General features: G+C 37.9%; 1 protein-coding gene across 1 annotated transcript; it reads left to right on the forward strand.

Moving 5' to 3' along the window:
• The first annotated feature begins 1,829 nt into the window (after positions 1-1,829).
• On the forward strand, positions 1,830-7,931 carry LOC133834611 (ABC transporter C family member 10-like). Its single transcript, XM_062264279.1, has 11 exons — positions 1,830-4,032; positions 4,163-4,483; positions 4,575-4,661; positions 4,759-5,346; positions 5,433-5,597; positions 5,742-6,036; positions 6,131-6,345; positions 6,453-6,758; positions 6,846-6,909; positions 7,007-7,246; positions 7,338-7,931. Exons 1-11 carry the CDS (start codon positions 1,972-1,974, stop codon positions 7,448-7,450), a joined length of 4,455 nt encoding a protein of 1,484 aa, XP_062120263.1. The 5' UTR covers positions 1,830-1,971; the 3' UTR covers positions 7,451-7,931.
• The last annotated feature ends 12,999 nt before the right edge of the window (positions 7,932-20,930 follow it).

Consider the following 20,930-nt stretch of genomic DNA (forward strand, 5'->3'; position numbering starts at 1 on the left):
GCTCATTCGTGAGAACTTTAATGTTCATCATATGTATATACATATACACAGTAGTAATATATATATATATGCAAAGAGAGATTGTCCTATAGGCATGTAACAATTTGGAAAAAGAACACAAAACGACAGACTTTTGACCGCCACGGATCCTCTGGTTTGTGCAACCTCCAAATGAACGTGTCTCTTTCTATACTATATAATAACTATTTATACAAGCTGAAGTATACAACTTTGTTTGGAATTCTTTTCTTTTATTTAATTAATTTTATTTATACTCATTGATCCGGATGCAGTTTGCTCAGAATTTAGTTATTAAACTACTTATATATTTTCAATCTTAATTCTGTATAATATGTGTATATCTATATATATATATATATATATAAAAAGGAGAGCTTTAAAGAGATGATGTGGCACTCTAAAATTACTCCAAACTATTTTTTCTATTTTCTCCTTAAATCTAATTTTTTATTCATTTTTATTAATAAGGAGATGATGTGTCATTCTAAAATTACTCCAAACTATTTTTTTTATTTTCTCCTTTAATCTAATTTTTTTTATTTATTTTTATTAATAATTATTTAAACTTTATTTTTTTAGATATTTAAATAAGATATTTTTTTAATTAAATACCTAATAAACTAACAAAAAAATAAAATATAACAAAAACTACATTAAACATTATTTTTTTAGATATTTAAATAAGATATTTTTTGAATTAAATATCTAATGAACTAACAAAAAATAAAATAATAAAAAAAACTACAAATATATGCTACATAATATACTAATAAAATAACATCTTTGAAGCGGTATATAAAAGATTATCCTAACGAGTAATCAACATTTTGATAAAACACAAGGCCCACGAGTTAATTTTAAAAAATAAATGGTCCAAACGGGTAATCGGCTAAAATACAAAGTCCAAAATGGTGTGTATATATAGTTTACTTTCTATAAAGAATTTTTAACACTTTGAATAAATACATAGTCCAAAGGTTAATTTTTAAAAATAAAGAGTCAAAACAAGTAATCGGCCAAAGTATAGTGTTCAGATAACCAATCTATCTATTCATATTTTTAACATCTTGACAAAACTTGAGGTCCACAAGTTAATTTTAAAAAATAAAGACCCCAACGAGTAATCGACTAAAATACAATGTTCAAAATGATGTGAACCCTTACAAAAAAAAACATAAATTATATAATTTAATTTTTATAAAGAATTTTTAACCTTTTGAATAAATATATGGTCCAAATGTTAATTTATAAAAATAAAGGGTCAAAACGGGTAATCGGCCAAAATACAATGTTCAAATAATCGATCTATCCAATCCTATATTTTACTTTTTGACAAAACACGAGTTCTAAAAGTTAATTTTCAAACGGGTAATCGCCCAAAATAAGTCTTACACAAAACATAAATTTCCATATACATAATTTAGACTTTTTATAAAAAAAATCACGCAAAGCGTATAATAATGATAATAATAATAAAAAATAAATGCACACGTACAACAAATTTTTTAAACTTTGTTTTCGGTACTTTAATTATTCAGAATTTTTCAAAAACTTGCAAGAGATTTTATATACAATGGACACCATTATGAAGAAAAAAAAATTGTATTCAATACGTCCTCCCACATGTCCATATAAAGAACATGTTGTATGAATAGGGTGAAAAAGAATCCATGTCGTAGCATTCTCCTAAAAGTATTTTAAAATATGTATATTTTTTAATAATTATAAAATACTGTGCGAAGCGCGGTTATATTTTCTAGTATTAGAGAAAGAGATATTTTATTTGACTTCCCTCTCTCCCACGTCATGAACAGCGGTTGAGGATTAAAACTTCAGTGACGAGTTGGGTTCTTCTTATTACTCCAGCAAAACAAGGAGTGGATTCTTCTTAGAACGGCCTGCCTGCTTTGACAGCTGAGTCTTCGTCGAACTACACTGTGGTTAAAGGTGATGGCGGAGACCACATGGACTATGTTTTGTGCTGAATCTGATTGCATAGGAGAGTCTTGTGGTTCATCATTCGAGTTTCTAAATCATCCTTCGTCATGTACCAGCCACGCTTTGATTATCTTCTTCAATGTCGTTCTCTTGTTTATGCTCTTGATCACCATGGTTAAAAAGTCTTCCTCACCAAGACTTGATGGAGTCCCTTCTCGGTTTCAAGCCTTGTCAACTCTGCAGATAGTGTCAGCTGTCGTAAATGGTTGTCTCGGGTTGTCGTTTTTGTTCTTTGGCGTCTGGATATTAGAAGAAAAGCTGAGGCAAACCCATACTGCTCTGCCTTTGAATCTATGGTTTCAGGCTTTATTTCAAAGCTTCACTTTGTTGCTTATTGGCTTAACAGTAAGTATCAAGGTGAAACAGCTGCCTAGAACACCAGTTCGACTGTTGACCATTCTTGCGACCTTGTTTGCTGGTTTTGCTTGTGTTCTGTCTTTGTTCGCCGCTGTTTTGAACAGACAAGTGACGATTAAGATAGCTTTGGATGTTTTATCTCTACCGGGAGCTGTTCTTTTACTCTTGTGTGCTTATAAGAGCTGTAAATATGAAGAGAATGATAATGATGTCATCGTTCAAAAAGGTCTTTATAGACCTTTGAATGGTGAGGCTAAGGGCAAATATGATGGTGAAAATCATGACTCAGTTACCCCATTTGCCAGAGCAGGCTGCTTCAGCAAGTTCTCGTTTTGGTGGCTAAACTCGTTGATGAAGAAGGGTAGGAAGGAAACTCTCAAGGAAGAAGATGTTCCAAAGCTGAGGGAAGCTGATAGAGCAGAAAATTGTTATCTAATGTTCTTGGAGCAATTAGAGAAACAGAAAAGGAAGGATGGTTTTTCTTCTCAACCATCATTATTGAAGATAATCATTTGTTGCCACTGGAGAGAGATTTTGATATCTGGGTTATTTGCTTTACTAAAAATATTGACTCTCTCTGCTGGTCCTTTACTTCTTAATGCATTCATTTTGGTTGCTGAAGGACATGAGAGCTTTAAGTACGAAGGTTATGTTTTGGCCATAACCCTTTTCTTTGCTAAGAATATTGAATCTGTTTCTCAAAGACAATGGTACTTTAGAAGCAGACTTATTGGTTTGAAAGTGAGGTCTTTGCTTACAGCAGCCGTTTACAAGAAGCAGCTGCAATTATCTAACTCTGCTAAGTTTGTTCATTCTAATGGTGAGATTATGAATTATGTCACTGTTGATGCCTATAGGATTGGAGAATTCCCATTTTGGTTCCATCAGACTTGGACGACTTGTCTCCAACTCTGTCTCGCATTAGTAATTCTTATCCGAGCAGTTGGATTGGCCACAATAGCAGCCTTGGTGGCTATCATTCTTACTGTGGCTTGCAATGCTCCAGTGGCTAAGTTACAACACCAATTTCAGACGAAACTTATGATGGCTCAAGATGAAAGGCTGAAAGTTCTGACTGAGGCTCTTGTGAACATGAAGGTGTTGAAACTCTATGCTTGGGAAAATCACTTCAAGAATGTGGTTGAAAGTTTGAGGAAGGTGGAGTTGAAATGGCTATCTGCTGTGCAGTTGAGAAGAGCATATAATATATTTCTTTTTTGGTCATCTCCTATTTTGGTCTCTGCTGCAACATTTGGAGCATGCTATTTTCTCAAAGTTCCCTTGCACGCCAACAATGTGTTCACTTTTGTAGCAACTTTGCGCCTTGTTCAGGACCCCCTTACAGCCATACCTGATGTTATTGGTGTGGTGATTCAAGCAAAGGTTGCATTTGCTCGGATTGTAAAATTCCTCGAGGCGCCAGAGCTGCAGATTGCGAGAGTCAGGCAAAAGCACAGCACAGGCAGTGTGAAAACAGCCATTGTGATTAAATCGGCTGATTTTTCATGGGAAGAGAATTTATCAAAGCCAACTCTGAGAAACATAGATTTAGAGGTTAGTCATGGTGAAAAGGTGGCTATATGTGGAGAGGTTGGGTCAGGGAAATCTACTCTTTTGGCAGCTATTCTTGGTGAAGTTACAAACACTAGAGGCGATGTAAGTTTTATGTCTTCAGCATTGAAACATATGCTTTTCGTTCTGATATATTTATATCCCATCTAGATTAATTACTTTAATCTACATCTCACTCATATTATCATCACCACTTTAATTGTTGGATTTACAGATTCAAGTTTATGGGAAGATTGCCTATGTTTCTCAAACAACATGGATCCAAACAGGCACAATACAAGACAATATTTTATTTGGCTCTCTTATGGACAATCAAAGATACCGTGAAACACTTGAGAGATGTTCACTAATCAAGGACCTGGAATTACTTCCTTATGGTGATCTGACTGAAATCGGGGAGAGGGGAGTAAATCTGAGTGGTGGCCAGAAACAAAGAATCCAACTTGCTCGCGCTCTTTATCAGAATGCTGATATATATCTCTTGGATGATCCATTCAGTGCCGTTGATGCACATACTGCTTCAAGCTTGTTTAATGTAATCATATGTACTTTCCATCAATCGCAGCCTCTTTATTATTTCTTTTTTTATTGTGCTTAAAGGTGAAAGAATCTTTATTTGTTTGCAGGAATATGTCATGGAAGCTCTTTCAGACAAAATAGTCCTACTTGTGACTCACCAAGTTGATTTCCTTCCTGGATTTGATTCTGTACTGGTTAGTCTAATTCTAGCTCCAATAACATTACTGATAGCCATGTATAGTAATTGACATTAATTTCAGGTCATCTATATTGTTTTTTTTTCTTTGACAGTTAATGTCTGATGGAGAAATTTTACAATCAGCTCCTTACAATGAGTTATTGTCAACAAGCCAAGAGTTTCAAGACCTTGTAAATGCGCACAAAGAGACTGCTGGTTCTGAAAGGCTGGCACAAGTGACACCTTCTGAGAAGCATTTAACGTATGTGAAGGAGATTAAAAAGAGCTTCACAGAGAAACAATACAAAGCATCTAATGGAGATCAGTTGATTAAGCTTGAAGAAAGAGAAACAGGTGACACAGGATTCAAGCCTTACAAGCAATATCTGAATCAAAACAAAGGATACATCTATTTCTCCCTCGGCTTTGTTGCGCACTTTGTATTTGTGATTAGTCTGATCTTGCAGAACTCTTGGTTGGCTGCTAATGTTGATAATACAAGAATCAGCACATTGAAGTTAATTGTAGTGTACTTGATTATTGGAATTTCCTCAACAATTGTTATGCTTTTAAGATCAGTTACTGTAGTTTATATGGGGATTGAATCATCAAAATCTCTTTTTTCGCAACTGTTAAATTCCCTTTTTCGATCACCAATGGCCTTTTACGACTCCACACCTCTGGGAAGGATACTTAGTCGGGTATGCATCTGAAACAGTAGATAAGGTTGATACCTAGAACTTTTTTGATGAAACTAAAACTCCTATGATCTTTTGCTTCTATATAGGTTTCAGCTGACTTGAGTATAGTCGATTTGGATGTCCCATTTAACTTATTCATTACTGTTGGGGCCACCATGAATGCAGTTGCTAATCTTGGAGTATTGGCTGTTATCACATGGCAAGTCTTGTTCGTCTCGTTACCAACAGTTTATCTGACTTATCGATTACAGGTAATAAATATTTAAGCAGTCTTTTTTCGAAAAGAAAACTCATCTTTCATATCTGAATAGTCACATGTTTTTTAATCGACTTCTTAAATAGAGCATTCAACATGTTATGCTGATTTTAACAAGAAAATTACTCTTAATGAACAGAGCTATTACTTTTCCACTGCTAAAGAATTAATGCGCATCAACGGTACAACCAAGTCCTTGGTAGCAAACCATATTGCTGAGTCTGTAGCAGGAGCTACTACAATTAGGGCCTTTGAAGAGGAAGAACGCTTCTTTTCGAAGAACTTACAACTTGTTGACATAAATGCTAGCCCTTTTTTCCATAGTTTTGCAGCAAATGAATGGTTAATTCAACGGTTGGAAACACTCAGTGCTACAGTTCTTGCTTCTGCAGCATTATGCATGGTCCTTCTTCCCCCTAATACTTTTAGCTCAGGTTAGTAGTACTCATCAACTTTTCTTTTTCCACCCCCTTTTACTGTCATTTGGTATTTGAAAAGTTACAAACAAGTGCTCTTGTGTTACTGCAGGGTTTATTGGGATGGCACTCTCTTATGGCCTCTCACTGAACAATTCTCTTGTAAATTCTATTCAAAACCAATGCACTACCGCAAATTACATCATTTCAGTGGAAAGGCTAAACCAGTACATGTACATACCTAGTGAAGCACCTGAAGTGATTGAACAAAATCGGCCACCAGCCAATTGGCCCCATGTTGGTAAAGTAGAGATACATGATTTGCAGGTAAAAAAAACATTTCTTTCATTTAATATGAAAACTGTTCTCTTTCATACCTTGTGGAACTTATATTAGTATGGTGATAATAATAATATACTGATGTCAAAAAACAGATCAGATATAGAGCCAACTCCCCACTTGTTCTTCGTGGCATCAGTTGCACATTTGAAGGAGGGCACAAGATTGGTATAGTTGGTAGAACCGGCAGTGGAAAAACCACTTTAATTGGCGCATTATTTCGCCTAGTAGAGCCTACCAGAGGGAATATTATAGTTGATGGTATTGAAATCTCAACGATTGGACTTCATGATTTGAGGTCACGCTTTGGTGTAATACCTCAAGATCCTACTCTATTTAATGGGACTGTCAGATACAATTTGGACCCCTTATCTCAACATTCTGACAGCGAAATATGGGAGGTAATTAAAGTTTGTGGTTTTTGTCTTTGAGAAGTTTTCTTGGCTATATTTTTAGGTGTTAATAATACTATGTTTTTGAATTTCAAGGTTCTTGGAAAGTGTCAGCTTAGAGAAACTGTTCAAGAGAAAGAAGATGGTTTGGACTCTTTAGGTAATGACACTGTATTCTTATGTAAGTAAGCAATAAAAGATGATACGTTGTTGTTGTGATTACCAGTAATGAGTGTTGGTGTTGGTATGTTGTTCAGTTATGGATTATGGCTCAAATTGGAGTATGGGACAAAGACAACTGTTCTGTTTGGGGAGAGCATTGCTGAGGAGAAGTAGGGTATTGGTGCTTGATGAAGCAACTGCTTCCATAGACAATGCAACCGATATGATTCTACAGAAAACAATCAGAACTGAGTTTGTAGAATGTACTGTGATCACAGTTGCTCATAGGATACCAACTGTGATGGATTGCACCATGGTTCTTGCCATGAGTGATGGTAACTTTTCATTGCTTTCTTCATTGATATTAAATTAATAAGAAAATAAAGAGAACCCTTTGTCTGATGAAAGTAAATCATTCATTTTCAGGGCAAATAGTGGAGTATGATGAGCCAATGAAGTTGATGAAGAAAGAAGGGTCACTTTTTGGAAAGCTGGTGAAGGAATATTGGTCCCATATGCAGTCTGCTGAGTCACATTGATAACAACATCAACTTCTGCTGTAGTATGATCTTTATAATGAGACTACACGTGTCCGAGGCCTTGAAATCCATGATCTTATGAATGATTGGATGAAAGAGCTTGTGACGTGACTAGTGGGACTAGGTGATTCTTCACAGATCACTAAAGCTCTTAATGATACCAGGGTACTGTGGGAAATTAATCCAATTGTTCAGGGTATCTCACTTTTGATTACTAGAGTCCTTGGTTGTCATTTTTCTTTTCTGTCCAGAAAGTTTAATTTCTGCTCATAATTTAGCAAAATGGGCTCAGGCCGCTCATATTTCAGGGGAAATAGACTGTAGTTCAATCCCTGATTGTTTGAAAATCTACGTAATTTAAGTAATGACAAAGTGGGGGATTCTAGCGGGGAGGAGAATCTTTGGTTGATTGTTTTAAGGAATAAATCATTTGTATTTTAACGAGAGTTAATTAATGATCCGTAAATAATTTAATATTTAATTATACTTTTTTTTAGAAGGAATTATAATTATTATTTAGTATAAATAAAATTCTATAATCAACTCAATTTTAACAAATTAAGAACACAATCAAATATTGCCCGCTGGTATGTGGCTGTTGGTTCCTCCTTTTCTCAATATTGGCATGAGGACAATGTTAAAGAATTAGAATATTATTGTTTGAAAATTATAGAACTCTTATTTTGTTTTGAATGAGAATCTTGAAATAGATTCCTAAGAACAAGATCACAATATTTGATTGAAAATTGGAATCTTGTTCATTATTGTAACAAATTAATTTATAAATTTAAATAAAAAATAATCCAACAATTATTTTTAAAATAGAAAAATTCAAATTACCGCACTTGAAAGGGCTGACACTAAATCATTTGGGGCCCTAGGGAAAATAAAATCCATGGGTACAATTTTAATAAGTAGATTTTAATGTTTTTGAGTATTATTTAATATTTTATACTATATCACAACTTAACTTTCATCACAATTTTGGGTACTAGACTTTTGGGGACCCAAGGCACTAACTAGCCTAGTGTAACATGCCGGCCTTGAGGGCATGTTACAAGCTAGGATGGCACTCAGTCAAATGCGCACGTGAGGGAGCAGTCTGGTGAGCATGTTGATGCCTAGTTTGTACGGCAGTGGCATTTTCGTAAATATCTTCAATATTGCCCGGAAATGGACAGGACTTGGTAGGTTCCATATTGAAGGGTCAATGAACGCAATGGTACGATCGAATTTGGGAGATTTGGAGAATTGGCGAGTTGAGAGTCAAATATGTCTCCCAAGCAAAAATCATATATGTTCTTGGTAGAATGCTAAAAGCTTAGAAGGCTCTTTGTAGGGGGAGCACCTGGTGTCAGCTCTCCACCACCCCCTGGCGCATGCGTCAAGTGAGCTACTACTAGTCAGGAGGACTAGTAGGGCAGGCATATGAGGACCACGAGGGGACTTATATGTCTCTGTGAGTAGGAGTACTCATGGACATTACCAGGTCGCCCCGGTAGTGCATCGAAGTGTGCTGCCAGAGGTTTAAGGGTACGGTTCCCTTGGCTTGTCGGGATGCCGCTTGCATGGAACGTGGCTCAAACCTTTGAGAGATGTCGTGGCGCACCATGGCCATGAATCTCGACACGAGATGGCACGGGAAGTCATTCGTGGAACTTGTTAGCATGCAAGCATTGGAGGGTGCACTATGCTTGAGTAGGACAGAGGTCCAGTGTGTGCTACTAGTCTGGCAGCCAGTCTCGAGGGCCTGCCAACATGCATGATGGTATGGTGCCTTGAGGATTGGACCATGGACGTATGGAAGTCCTTGGTCTGTGACGTGAGCTAATCGGATAGTATCGAATGGGGCATGACGAGAGGTGTTGGCACGTCAGCCTGGTGTTGGCTCTTGGCCACACATGCTACCTTGACTTGCGAATGTTTGGGTGAGCATCGGTGTTGGGATTTTCCTTGCCATAGTGAGAACCTATGGTCAGTATGAGTGTCTTGGCTGGATAGCCTTGATGCCTGATTGCACTCATAGATGCTTGAGAGCATGACTTAGCGAAAGTTTTTCGAGAGACGGAAGTGTGCAGAGGCACACGGTCGCGTGAAAAATGTGCCAATTGTTATTCGAATGGTTGGAAGGTTGACCTTGGCTCAGAGGAGTCAAGTGCCGCACGGGTATTTCCGCTGTCAAAATGTCAGCCAGTGACACTTAGCACGCCTTAGGCCAGGATTACCCTGCCTTGAATGGACACTAAGAGTTGGTGGATGATGTACATTTTAAGTGTGTGGTCATTGATCGAAGTCTCGAAGTGCTGGCCAATGGCCATGGCATCATCTAGACTAAAAATGACTTATTTATGTTTTTGTACGATGAGTTCTATTACTATTATTAATAAGTTAAATGTCGGGAAGATGCAAGATTTTACTAATTTATTTGAAAATAAATTCTTGTTTCCAAAATTAAAAATAAAATATTTTAAATTGACAATGTGTTGAATATTTTTGTATAGCATATACTATTGAAAGTTCTTTCACACATATATATATATATATAAGTGCTTAATATTATTTAAAAAAATTATCAATTATTTTTATTATGTTTTTATATTTACCATATAATTTTTTTACAAATAAATAATATTATATATAAAAGAATGACATAATAGTCATTTATGTGGTTGTGTTGAATACTCTAATAGCCATGCTATTTTTTTGGTGTTCTCGGGTTCGTAAGATTTAGAGATTGTTGCATTTCGACCTTCTTAAAAATGTGTTATTTGAAGTCCTTTTTCATCAGGTACTTCTCAAACCCTCGAGTTGCTCTCACAATATGAGTTTGAGTTATTTGTTCTTTCAGTCTGGTGTATTTGGGGGGAAAGGACTTATGGACAACCTCCTCAAATATTATACTTCGTTGTTTCACGGATTAAGACATTATTTCACGAGTATTCTCAGGTTTGGTTCTATTATTATTATTATTTAAGATTGAATATTATTTTCTGCTTAATCTGTGTTCCATGTATGAGGTATATTAGTCCTCATAGGGTTGTTCTTACATTAGTATTTTCATGTCTTATTTTCTGGTGATAAATATTTAGGCTTGGATTGCAAAAGTCACATTAGCTTCATCTCAATGTACTTCCACTAGTGGTTGGGTGTGTCCACCACTACTACAAAACTGGGCTTTCCCGACACCCAACCACGACAGTACACTCTGTTGACTGTCATAATTGCTTAGCGGGACTCTACGCCAGCAGTTAAAAATTGTAGGCATAGAGACCAACGCCGACAGCTAATAACTATCACCATCTGTTTCCAATATGTTTCAATGATACTGTTAGTGTGTCCTTGTAGTTTTCTTCTACATTATTGTTTGTTCAAGCTGAATTGGGATAATGTGAGGTGTAAAAATGACATACATATTTAGCCATTGATAAATTCTACTCTGTCAGATAATGATTCTTGATGAAGAGAGGATAAAACATATGTGAATGGGCTCCAAATAATTGAGAATGTATGTCCTCTAAATAAAGTTGTGAATTTTATTTCATTTGTTTTGTCTTTTAGTCAATTGGTACCAATCTTAAATCTTACTTTGCAAGGTTTGAGAGGTTTTATTTCTAAAGCTGAGTTAGTAAATAAAATAAACAACTTTGGTGACTTGAAAGAAAATGCAACTTTAATTTTCAAGATAGTTTTCTCTTCTTTTAATCTTGCGTACTTGTAGATTACTAGATTGCTTAGTTTTATTATGTTTGAGCCTCATGATTATGACTTTTGCTGAAGTATTTGTTCTGCTGAACTTAATGTATATCTTTTGTACTAATAATAGATTTGTGGTGCCAACGCTCTGAAATCTTGAGCTTGCAGTATTATTTGAGGTATGCAGTAGTACCATTAGCACTAGTTGTAGAGCTCAATTTTGTGGTGTGTCAATCATAATAGTATAACTTAATACAATTTTGCTAAAATATTTGTTCTGCTGAACTTAATGTATATCTTTTGTACTAATAATAGATTTGCGGTGCCAACGCTCTGAAATCTTGAGCTTGCAGTATTATTTGAGGTATGCAGTAGTACCATTAGCACTAGTTGTAGAGCTCAATTTTGTGGTGTGTCAATCATAATAGTATAACTTCATTGTTATTTTTATGTTTTAACTTTTCTACATATATAAGTTGCAATATTTGCTTAAGTTTATCTTATAAAAAATATCACAGGATGGGATATACGCTAATGGTAATTTTGCCTCATTACAAAATGCACCATTAAACTATACTATGATATTGGATTATGGAATGGTAGAGATGTGTAGGAATTAGTTTTTCGTATGGCATGCATTATTTTTTCTCATGGTTTGTACCAAATAGTTGTAGAACTAGTATATTGTTAATCTTCATGACTATATGAAGAAGTTACTAAAATTTCTAAATATATCCAGTAATGTGTTTTTATATATGGCAAGTTATCTTTCAATTCTAAACTTGGTAATTTGGTCTTTGCATGAATAGTGGTCTTCCTTGTTGGGGTTTGAATAATATTTATATATACATGCTGATTATCAATTTAATTATCATATATGTCTATTTGGGTTTCTTTTGATTAGTTTTGGTTTCATTACTTGTTCAGTCTTTTACGTATTGCATGGTCGAAGCTATTCTTCTTAATTTTGCTTTATTTCTATGTTTGCTTAGATTTGCTGATGCATGCATGCTCAGTAGTAATAAGACCATACAATACACATGGCTGACATAAAGCATAAATAAGGATTTCAGTATACTTTTAGTTTGATATACTTTTCTTTGAATTTGTAAAACTTTATGCAATCTATTACTTGGTTAGAAAGATTATAGATGTGAGGCATTTGATGCTTTAGTTCTAATGGTTCTTTTGCAGCAATTTTGCTTTGAAATACCAACTATTCCAGAATAAATTGTTGTATATTGTATCATTGTGTGTGCATTTTTTTTAATAAAAAGCTACAACTTTTAGTGTATCGGGAACTAAAGAGAAAGAGCTACTGCACTCAAGTCACTTCAACATAAACTTGAGAAATACAAGATAGAGTTGAACAACTCGTATAAGAATACTTGAGTATACTTATAACTTGTTCATGTTGCACAGAATTGATTACGTATAAATTGAGATTATAGTTGTACCAATCTGATGAAATATATTTTGATTAAGTTTGCTATGTAATTTTTGTCTTTGTAATATGTAAATTTGGTTTATTTTTTTATTGTTGATTGTTGTTGGTGTAATAAATTTATAAAATTGTTGAATAAAAAAGTTTATAAGTTTATTTCTTTTATTATAAAGTGTAGAACTAATTAAATATAAATTTAATGTTAACAATGTTAAAGTAATTTAATTTTTGATGTGCATTCTTTTACTACACCAAAGAGAGCCAACGACGACACCTAATAACTGTCGACGTTGCCAGCAACTGCGACACCTAAAAACTGTCGGTGTTGCCAGTAACGGCGACACCTAAAAATTGCCAGTGTTGCAACGGCGATACCTATTAACTGTCAGCATTGCCAGCAACGGCGACACCTATTAACTGTCAGCGTAGCTACTCCTACGCCAGCATAGGCAAATACGACAATTAGTCGACTGTCATCGTTGCTCAATAGCGACAGTTAAAAACTGTCGGGAAAGCCCGTTTTTGTAGTAGTGCACCTATGGGCCAAAATAAACTAAATGTTGATGCTTCTATTGATGAGAGGTCCAAATCTATTGGGATTAGTACTATTCTTCGAAATGCCTCTGGAGATATTATTGCTTGTATATCCAAACTACTAAGGGGTCGTTTGGTATGAGGACTACTGGAAAAGTTGAAGAGGGTAATCTGATAGTCTGGAAATTTACGTCACTGTGTTTGGTTGTATATTGGAATCTAATCTATGATTTTGGGAATATCACTTTTTGTGTTTGGTTGTGCATAGGAATCTGTCAAGTTTTCATATTTTCATAAAATTAATAACATAATTTTAAATAGCAAATGACATTTTAAAAATTTACCAAAATTTCCCTTAGATTATAATTTATAAACAATTTTACTCTTGAAATATTTTTTAATAGAATTAAAATATACAATTATTAAATACTAGATTCTAGTATAATTTTTAAAAATACAAAAAAATATCCTTATTTTTTTTAATAATATTTCATTTGTTATTTTAAACTAAATTAATGATATAACATCTTTACATATCAATTTATTTAAATAAACAAACATTATTTATCATTTTATAGTTGGATATATGTATATTCGTTTTTATATTATAAGCTTCAAAAATAAAATAAGTAATCAACTAAAAAAATTATTGGCTTAAGATTTCTTTGTCAAAGCGTATTAGCTAATCTATTAGGTTAGTTAGTTTAGTGCTACTTAGTTATAACTACTTTGCGTAGTCAGTAGGATTAGTTACAATTCTGTTATTTGTCTAGCTTGAACATTCCTCTTCCTGGGCTCTATATAAGCTCTTAGCTTGTTATGAATACTTTGATAATCAATACAGAAGAATCATTTTCTTTACAATTCTTTGCTTTTCAATATATTCATCACATGGTATTTGTAACGACCCAAAATCCCTAATGTGACTTAGAGCCTGGATTAGGGGGCCAGGAGGGTCATAATTGATTTATTATGTCATTAAATGATTATATGCATGATTATGTGATTTATATTATTATATGATGATAAATACATGCATGTGGGTCCACTTTTCATTATAAGGATATTTTGGTAATTTGGCCCGTGGATGGTGTTGACTGCATTTTTAGCCAACGACGTGAGAACGTAAAAAACGACAAACCTTCAAGAGAATTCAAACGACACAGACAGTTTAATAAAGAAAATAAAGAACACACGCAATTTTTATAGTGGTTTAGCCCCGATCAGTCGGTAATAGCCTAATCCACTTAGAGATTTTATTATTTTATCTACACTCAAGATCAGATGAACCAGTGTCAACTAAGTTTCTTCAGTGTAAATTCTCATAATACAAAAGAGTTCTCTCTCCAGAAAACGCACTTTCTCTCTCTAGAAAACTCAGACCAAAAATTCAAATTGTCAAAAGTCCTTTTCTGATCCCATCAACCCTCTATTTATAGGCTTGGGATCAGAAACTGATATCCCCTAGGATCGGGATATTTTATTATTCGTATTATATTTAAATTACAAGAAATATTCAAAATACAACAGAATCCCCAATTTGAGCGAAGAATGAGAGATTCCCGTGCATGCCCAGACCGATTCTTGCTGAAGCCGTTTCTGGGAATTTGACGCAGTCTGGTCTATTCGGTTGATGAATATCGTCTTCTGGTCGAACACATGCATGTTGGATACATACGAGTGCTGGTCAGACACATGCATGCCATTTCTCTATCTGGACAACCATGCAATCGCTGGACATATGCATAAGGACCAAACCTTTGTCTCTCCTCGGACCAAAGTCCGACCACATCTTGGACTACTCCTCGAACCAAAGTCCGACCACACCTTGGGCTCTCCTCGGACCAAGATCCGACCACACCATTGGACTCCCCTCGGACCAAGGTCCGACCACACCATTGGACTCTCCTCGGACCAAGGTTCGACCACACCATTGGACTCCCCTCGGACCAAGGTCCGACCACACCTTAGGCTCTCCTCGGACCAAGATCCGACCACACCATTGGACTCTCCTCGGATCAAGATCCGACCACACCATTGGACTCTCCTCGGACCAAGGTCCGACCACACCATTGGACTCCCCTCGGACCAAGGTCCGACCACACCTTGGGCTCTCCTCGGACCAAGATCCGACCACACCATTGGGCTCTCCTCGGACCAAGGTCCGACCACCACCCTTGGGCTCTCCTTGGGTGCACTTGGCTTGGACATGACACTTCCCAAGCAGTCCAAACTCTTCACGGATGTACTGGGCTGCTGCTAAGCCAGATCACCCAACTATTCCATGCCACTTGTCATTTCTATTGCCACATCATCATTTTCAAATTTTGGGATAACATTTGCCCCTTAAGTTTATTATATGATATTCACATAATAAACTTTTTTCTCCACAGTTGACGGAATTATAAAAAATAACTGTTCATCTTCCCGCCATGCAGCAGACCACAACTTACAGGCCACGATCACTGCAAAAAATTGTCCATGATCGTGGGGAGAAAAAATAGCCCAGGAATACCAAGGGTCCAAAAATATGTGATAACTCCCACTTTTTTTCCTTTAAATAACCCCTACACTCACACATTTTTCTTTACACAAGAAAATCACATCTTTTTTTTAAAACCTCTCTTTTTTTCTTCTCTCTTGGCCGAAACCCCTTGTCTTCTCCTTCCTTTGGCCGAATCTTCAAGGGACTTCAAGGTAAGCTCTCCATTTCTTCAAGAAATCTCCAAGCAAGTCAGAGGTTCTCCAAAGTTGAGTAAGTCTTCTTCTCCATGCCTTTACATTGTTATTTTTTCAAAAATTTCATGAAAAGCCCATGCTATGGCCGAAACCCCATTGATAGCTTTTTTTGTTGAGTTTGTTCATGAATCTCATAAGAATGCTTGTATAATGTGTTGGGTGGCTGTTTTGATGATGTTTGTGCTATGGGTATCCCAACATTACCCTTAATTTCATTGGAATTTCAAGAAAAATAGGTTAATTTAGCATAAACCATGATTGTGTGTTTTGGGGTTTTTGATAGCATAGAGGGTTTCAAGAACATGAAAAACTTTTCCACTTCCCTATTTTGATCTTGTGTTTGTATGTTTGGATGAGAAAACATGTTTATGTTAGGGAATCTAGGGCCTTGCTTTTTCGGATTGGGTTTTATGGTTAGAGTTTGGGTATGAAAAATGGGGTAAATTTTAGAGATATGGCCGTTCGGCCTCCAATTTTTCTAGGTAAAAATGTGGTCCGATCGGACCACATATGTACCACTTGAACCATACGGATCCACCTCCTCGGACACTCATGTCCAATCGGACCTTTTGGGGCTGTTGGTGCTGGGCTCCTAGGGCGCATTCGGCTCGGATGCAAGGTGTGGCACGCTTCTCCTCGGACGTTAGGCACGCCACCTCCCGAACCTCCTCGGACACCTTAGGCACCCGACCGGACCAAATTCACGCATCTCCTCCTCGATCACATGGTATCCGATCAGATACCTCATGACCCTTAGCACACGCTAGCCAAGCGTCCCCTCGGACACGCCAATAGCCCAAGTTCACGCCTGGATGCATGCGGCTGGGGCACACTTCTCTTTGGGCCTTTGGTGTCCGACCGGACACACACGCCTAGCCTTCGCACGCGCCTCGTCGAATGCCCAAGCTCACTAGGCACAATTTTAAGACCAATCACGGCATTCTTCATGCTATATTTTTTAAACATTTTTTAGGCACTTTTAAGCACTAAAAATCTTTTTTCCATGCATGCTATACTTTTTTCCACTTAGATAAATTTTTCTAAGTATAAAAATAAAATTTGTTCTTGTTGGGTTTTATCTGTATGGTTACTCACCTCCCCATTTTTTATTTATTTTTGTAGATGAATCGCTCTGATTATAGGGGAGGTGACAACCATACGGACTCCGATACATCTGTCCCGCAGTCAATCGAGACTCCTCTAAACAGCGATTCCTCATCAAAATCGTCCACCAGTTGTACTCCAGAGGACCGCCTTCGTCGCTTCAAGCGAATCCTTCCCCGCTCGGCCCTATATTTCCTTCACGAGGAACAGTTTCTCCAACAAGCTTCACAGTCGACGATGAGGGTGAAGAAATCTAATAGAATTCCCCAGGACCAAGACCCACAAGTTGCACGCAGAGCGGTGCAGAAGGTGGTGGAGCGCAGTGTCGCCCGCACTGCAACTCCCTCAGGATCACCCTCTCAGAAGTTTGCCACAGTGATCCAGAACTTGGCCATTCAAAAGCCACGGAAGGGGAGAGAAGAAGAACCTTCCTGGTTCACTGCCCAGCCCTCAAAACTTATCCCCGGGTCGTTCCACAAACACATCGAGGCTTTAGGTTTGAGTGGGGCGAACGTGATATGCCCGAGCTCTCATCAGAGAGCCAATAGGCCCGGTGGAGCATACTGTGCCTGGTTCAGGCATCATGTCCACACAGGAGCGACACTTCCATTACATCCCTACTTCCGGTCTATAGCGGATTATTTCAATGTCTCCCCATTCCAGATCGCACCGAATGGGATCCAGGCATTGTCCGCATTGTATATTCTCTACTTTCTGTAAGGTTGGGACGAGCCCACCCCTCATGAGGTGCACTATTTGTTCAACTTCAAGACCAATCCCACCTACAACAACACGGGCTTCTTTCACCTCTATCATAGGCAAAGGGGGATTACATACCTTAGCGGGATCTCCCACAAGTCGAACCCCGGGAAATATTACAGGGAATATTTCCTCACATCAGATATCAAGGCCAACAACTTGGCCTTTACACACGCGGGTCCATTCCAGCGACCCTTGCCTAGTGAAGGGATGTTCACCCGAGCGGAGGCGCTGGCTAGCATGAGCACTGAGGAGAAAGACGTGAAAATATTGGTCACTGTAGACTACCTTCAGATGGTGGGCCTGATACCACGTGACCAAAATATGGCGGTGGAAAGTACCACTGGGGAGAACAACACGACTGATCAGTCCAATGCGGGCACGGAGATAGTGACTGACCAGTTTTCTCCTGGACCCTCTCCGCTTTCTCACAGACCCGGCGACCTTGTCATTAGGGAGCCTCAGCCTGAGCCTCAGCACAGATCTGCTATTCCTGCTCGGTCCGGGAAAGGAAAAGCCATCCAGGTTGAGAGAGAACTTAGCTCATCTTCAGACGATGATGATGATTTCATTGATCATATTCTCAACTCAGGTCTAGTAGTCATAGGAATATGTTTAATAACTTGGTGACTCGAGACTAATAAAATTGTAGTTATATACTTATCTACATTTTATTATATATATGTATTTTTTCTAACGAATCTCATGTTTTCCTCTTTTGTAGACTCAGAGATGTTCAGACATTGCATCGTTCCTCCCGCTCCAAAGAGGAAATCTGGTGAAGGAAGTGGTCTCACTCCCCCGAGGAAGGTCCCGAGGGCAGTGCCTCCGAGCCAGGGGAGACAACCTGAGGGGTCAGTGACGATCCCGCAGTTGACCCCTTCGTCACTCCCCCCATCAGCGAGCCTGACTCCCCCAGGCTCGTCCGGCCCGAGCGAGGCGCTCCGGGCTGCTGACACCAAACTCAGGGGGGCAGCTGATCAGACCCTCCGTGACTCATCGACGATTCAAGGCTTTGAATCTTTTCCTCGACTCAGCATTGACGTTGTCCTAGATAGAGGGATTGCTCAGCTGACAAATGTAAGTACTATATCACAAGATAGATTGTTACTTACGTTAATGCTTTGTAGTAACTTTTTGTTTTTCATGCAGACGCTTATGACCTTCTGCCACGCCCAGCAACGATCGGTCGATTACAAGGAGTTGATCAAGGTCCTAAATGATCAACTCGTGGAGGCTCGAGTGAAAACAGATGCTTTTCAGTCCAAGCTGGAACAGGCAGAGAAGACTGCGACTGAGCAAAATGAGTCTCTCAAGGGGTTGGCTGATGGGAATGATCAGCTAACCCAAGCCAACAAATCCTTGACTAATCGGCTAGACAGACTGACTCGTGAGAACGAGGGCTTAGCTCGCGAGAACGAGGGACTGATTAGTGAGAATGAAGAGTTGAAGCAAGAGACAGAGGTCGATCTGACCCGCTACGAGGAGACCTGCTTCAACTGCTTCTACCAGGTGTGGAAGCTAAATAAACCCCTCAAGCTCAATTTTTTGACTGACGAGATCCAGGCAGAGGAACTTGCCAGATGTGAGGCCAGGGCTGCTAAGGAAGTTGCTAATCCCACCGGTCCTGCACCTGCCTCCTCTACACTATCATTCCGAGCGAGAGGAGCAGCTGATGCCGAGGAGGGGGTTGATCAGCCTACCAGAGCAGCACTCCAGTGACTCCTCATCCTGCTAGAGCGCTCCTGCACTACCAGTCTTTTTATCATAGTTTGTTTGATTTTTATACTTTTGCTCGTATGATTGAGCAGTTTAACACTTGAACTTTACTTTTTTCTTTTTTGACTAGCTTGAAACTTTTAAGTCTTTTTACATTTAAGACATTACAAGTTTATTGTGAATAGTAAAGTTCCTATATGTCTTCAATTTCACATGAGTATTTAGTTTTCTAACTTAGAAATTCTAAACATTTCATAAGTCCATGCTAAATATACTTCCTCATGCTCTTATTGCTCTAACATTTTATGAGCATAACTTTTATTATCACACGAATATCTGTTTCTAACTTAAAATTTCAAAAATTCCAAGTTACTTAAGCTTTGTCAAACAAGTTAGCTTAATGGCCATTTTAGACTTCCAAATTTACAAGTCAGCCCAAAAACAGATATCTTTGCTCGTGCTCTTATTGCCTGTGTTGAAGTGCACACCAGTATGCTCTATGTGCCCCCCAAGTGATTGAGGGTTAAAAAATCTTTGATCACTTGCTACTTGACCGAATTTGTCCGAGCAGTGACTACTCGTGAAACACATAGAATATACAAACATATTTCAGCAGTTAACCACTACAAAAACATGCCACTATTTAAACGTTGGTCTTTCATCTCATGATACCGACCAGTTGAACACTGTCCGGTATATATGTATTTTCAGTTTTTTAGAAGACCTGTTTTGTTAAATCATAATGACAGTTGAACACTGCCAAGCAAGAATAATCAACACATATGCAAAATTTGTAGCAAGATTCGACCACGCTGTGCGTGATCTCTTTTATTACTCGTAATAATAAATAACAAAACGTGTCTAACAACGAGTTTCAAACAAAATAACATTGTTCAAAATAACATGACTGGTTAGCAAATAGCCAGTCTACAAATAAAAACTTAAATAACAAGTTAATCACTTGATACAAAGCCACTAATCTGTAAGCAGTATTTATTGATAATATTTCCTTAAGAGCTCGCCGTTCCAGTAATTCCTGATCAGCTCTCCATTCAACCGAGCCAGCTTGTAGGTGCCGGGTGGCAAGACTTGCTCAATTTGATATGGTCCTTACCAGTTTGGTCCTAGCACACCAGCTGCTGGGTCTCTGACAAACACCTTTCTGAGGACCAAATCTCCGACCTGGAACTTTCGATCTCGGACTTTGGAATTGAAGTAGCGCACCACTTTTTGCTGGTGAGCAGCAACTCTCAGGTTTGCCTCCTCTCTTCTCTCCTCGAGGAAGTCCAAGGATTTTGCCAACAATTGATGATTCTCTTGTTGGTTGTACATGGTCCTTCTATGAGATGGAGGGTCTATCTCCACAGGTATCATGGCTTCATACCCATATGCCAAAGAAAATGGGGTATGTCCAGTTGCTGTCCGAGCGGTAGTCCTGTATGACCAAAGGACTTCTGGTAATTCTTCCGCCCAAGCACCCTTAGCTCG

Source organism: Humulus lupulus, chromosome 5 (genome assembly GCF_963169125.1).
Source record: "Humulus lupulus chromosome 5, drHumLupu1.1, whole genome shotgun sequence".
NCBI lineage: Eukaryota > Viridiplantae > Streptophyta > Magnoliopsida > Rosales > Cannabaceae > Humulus > Humulus lupulus.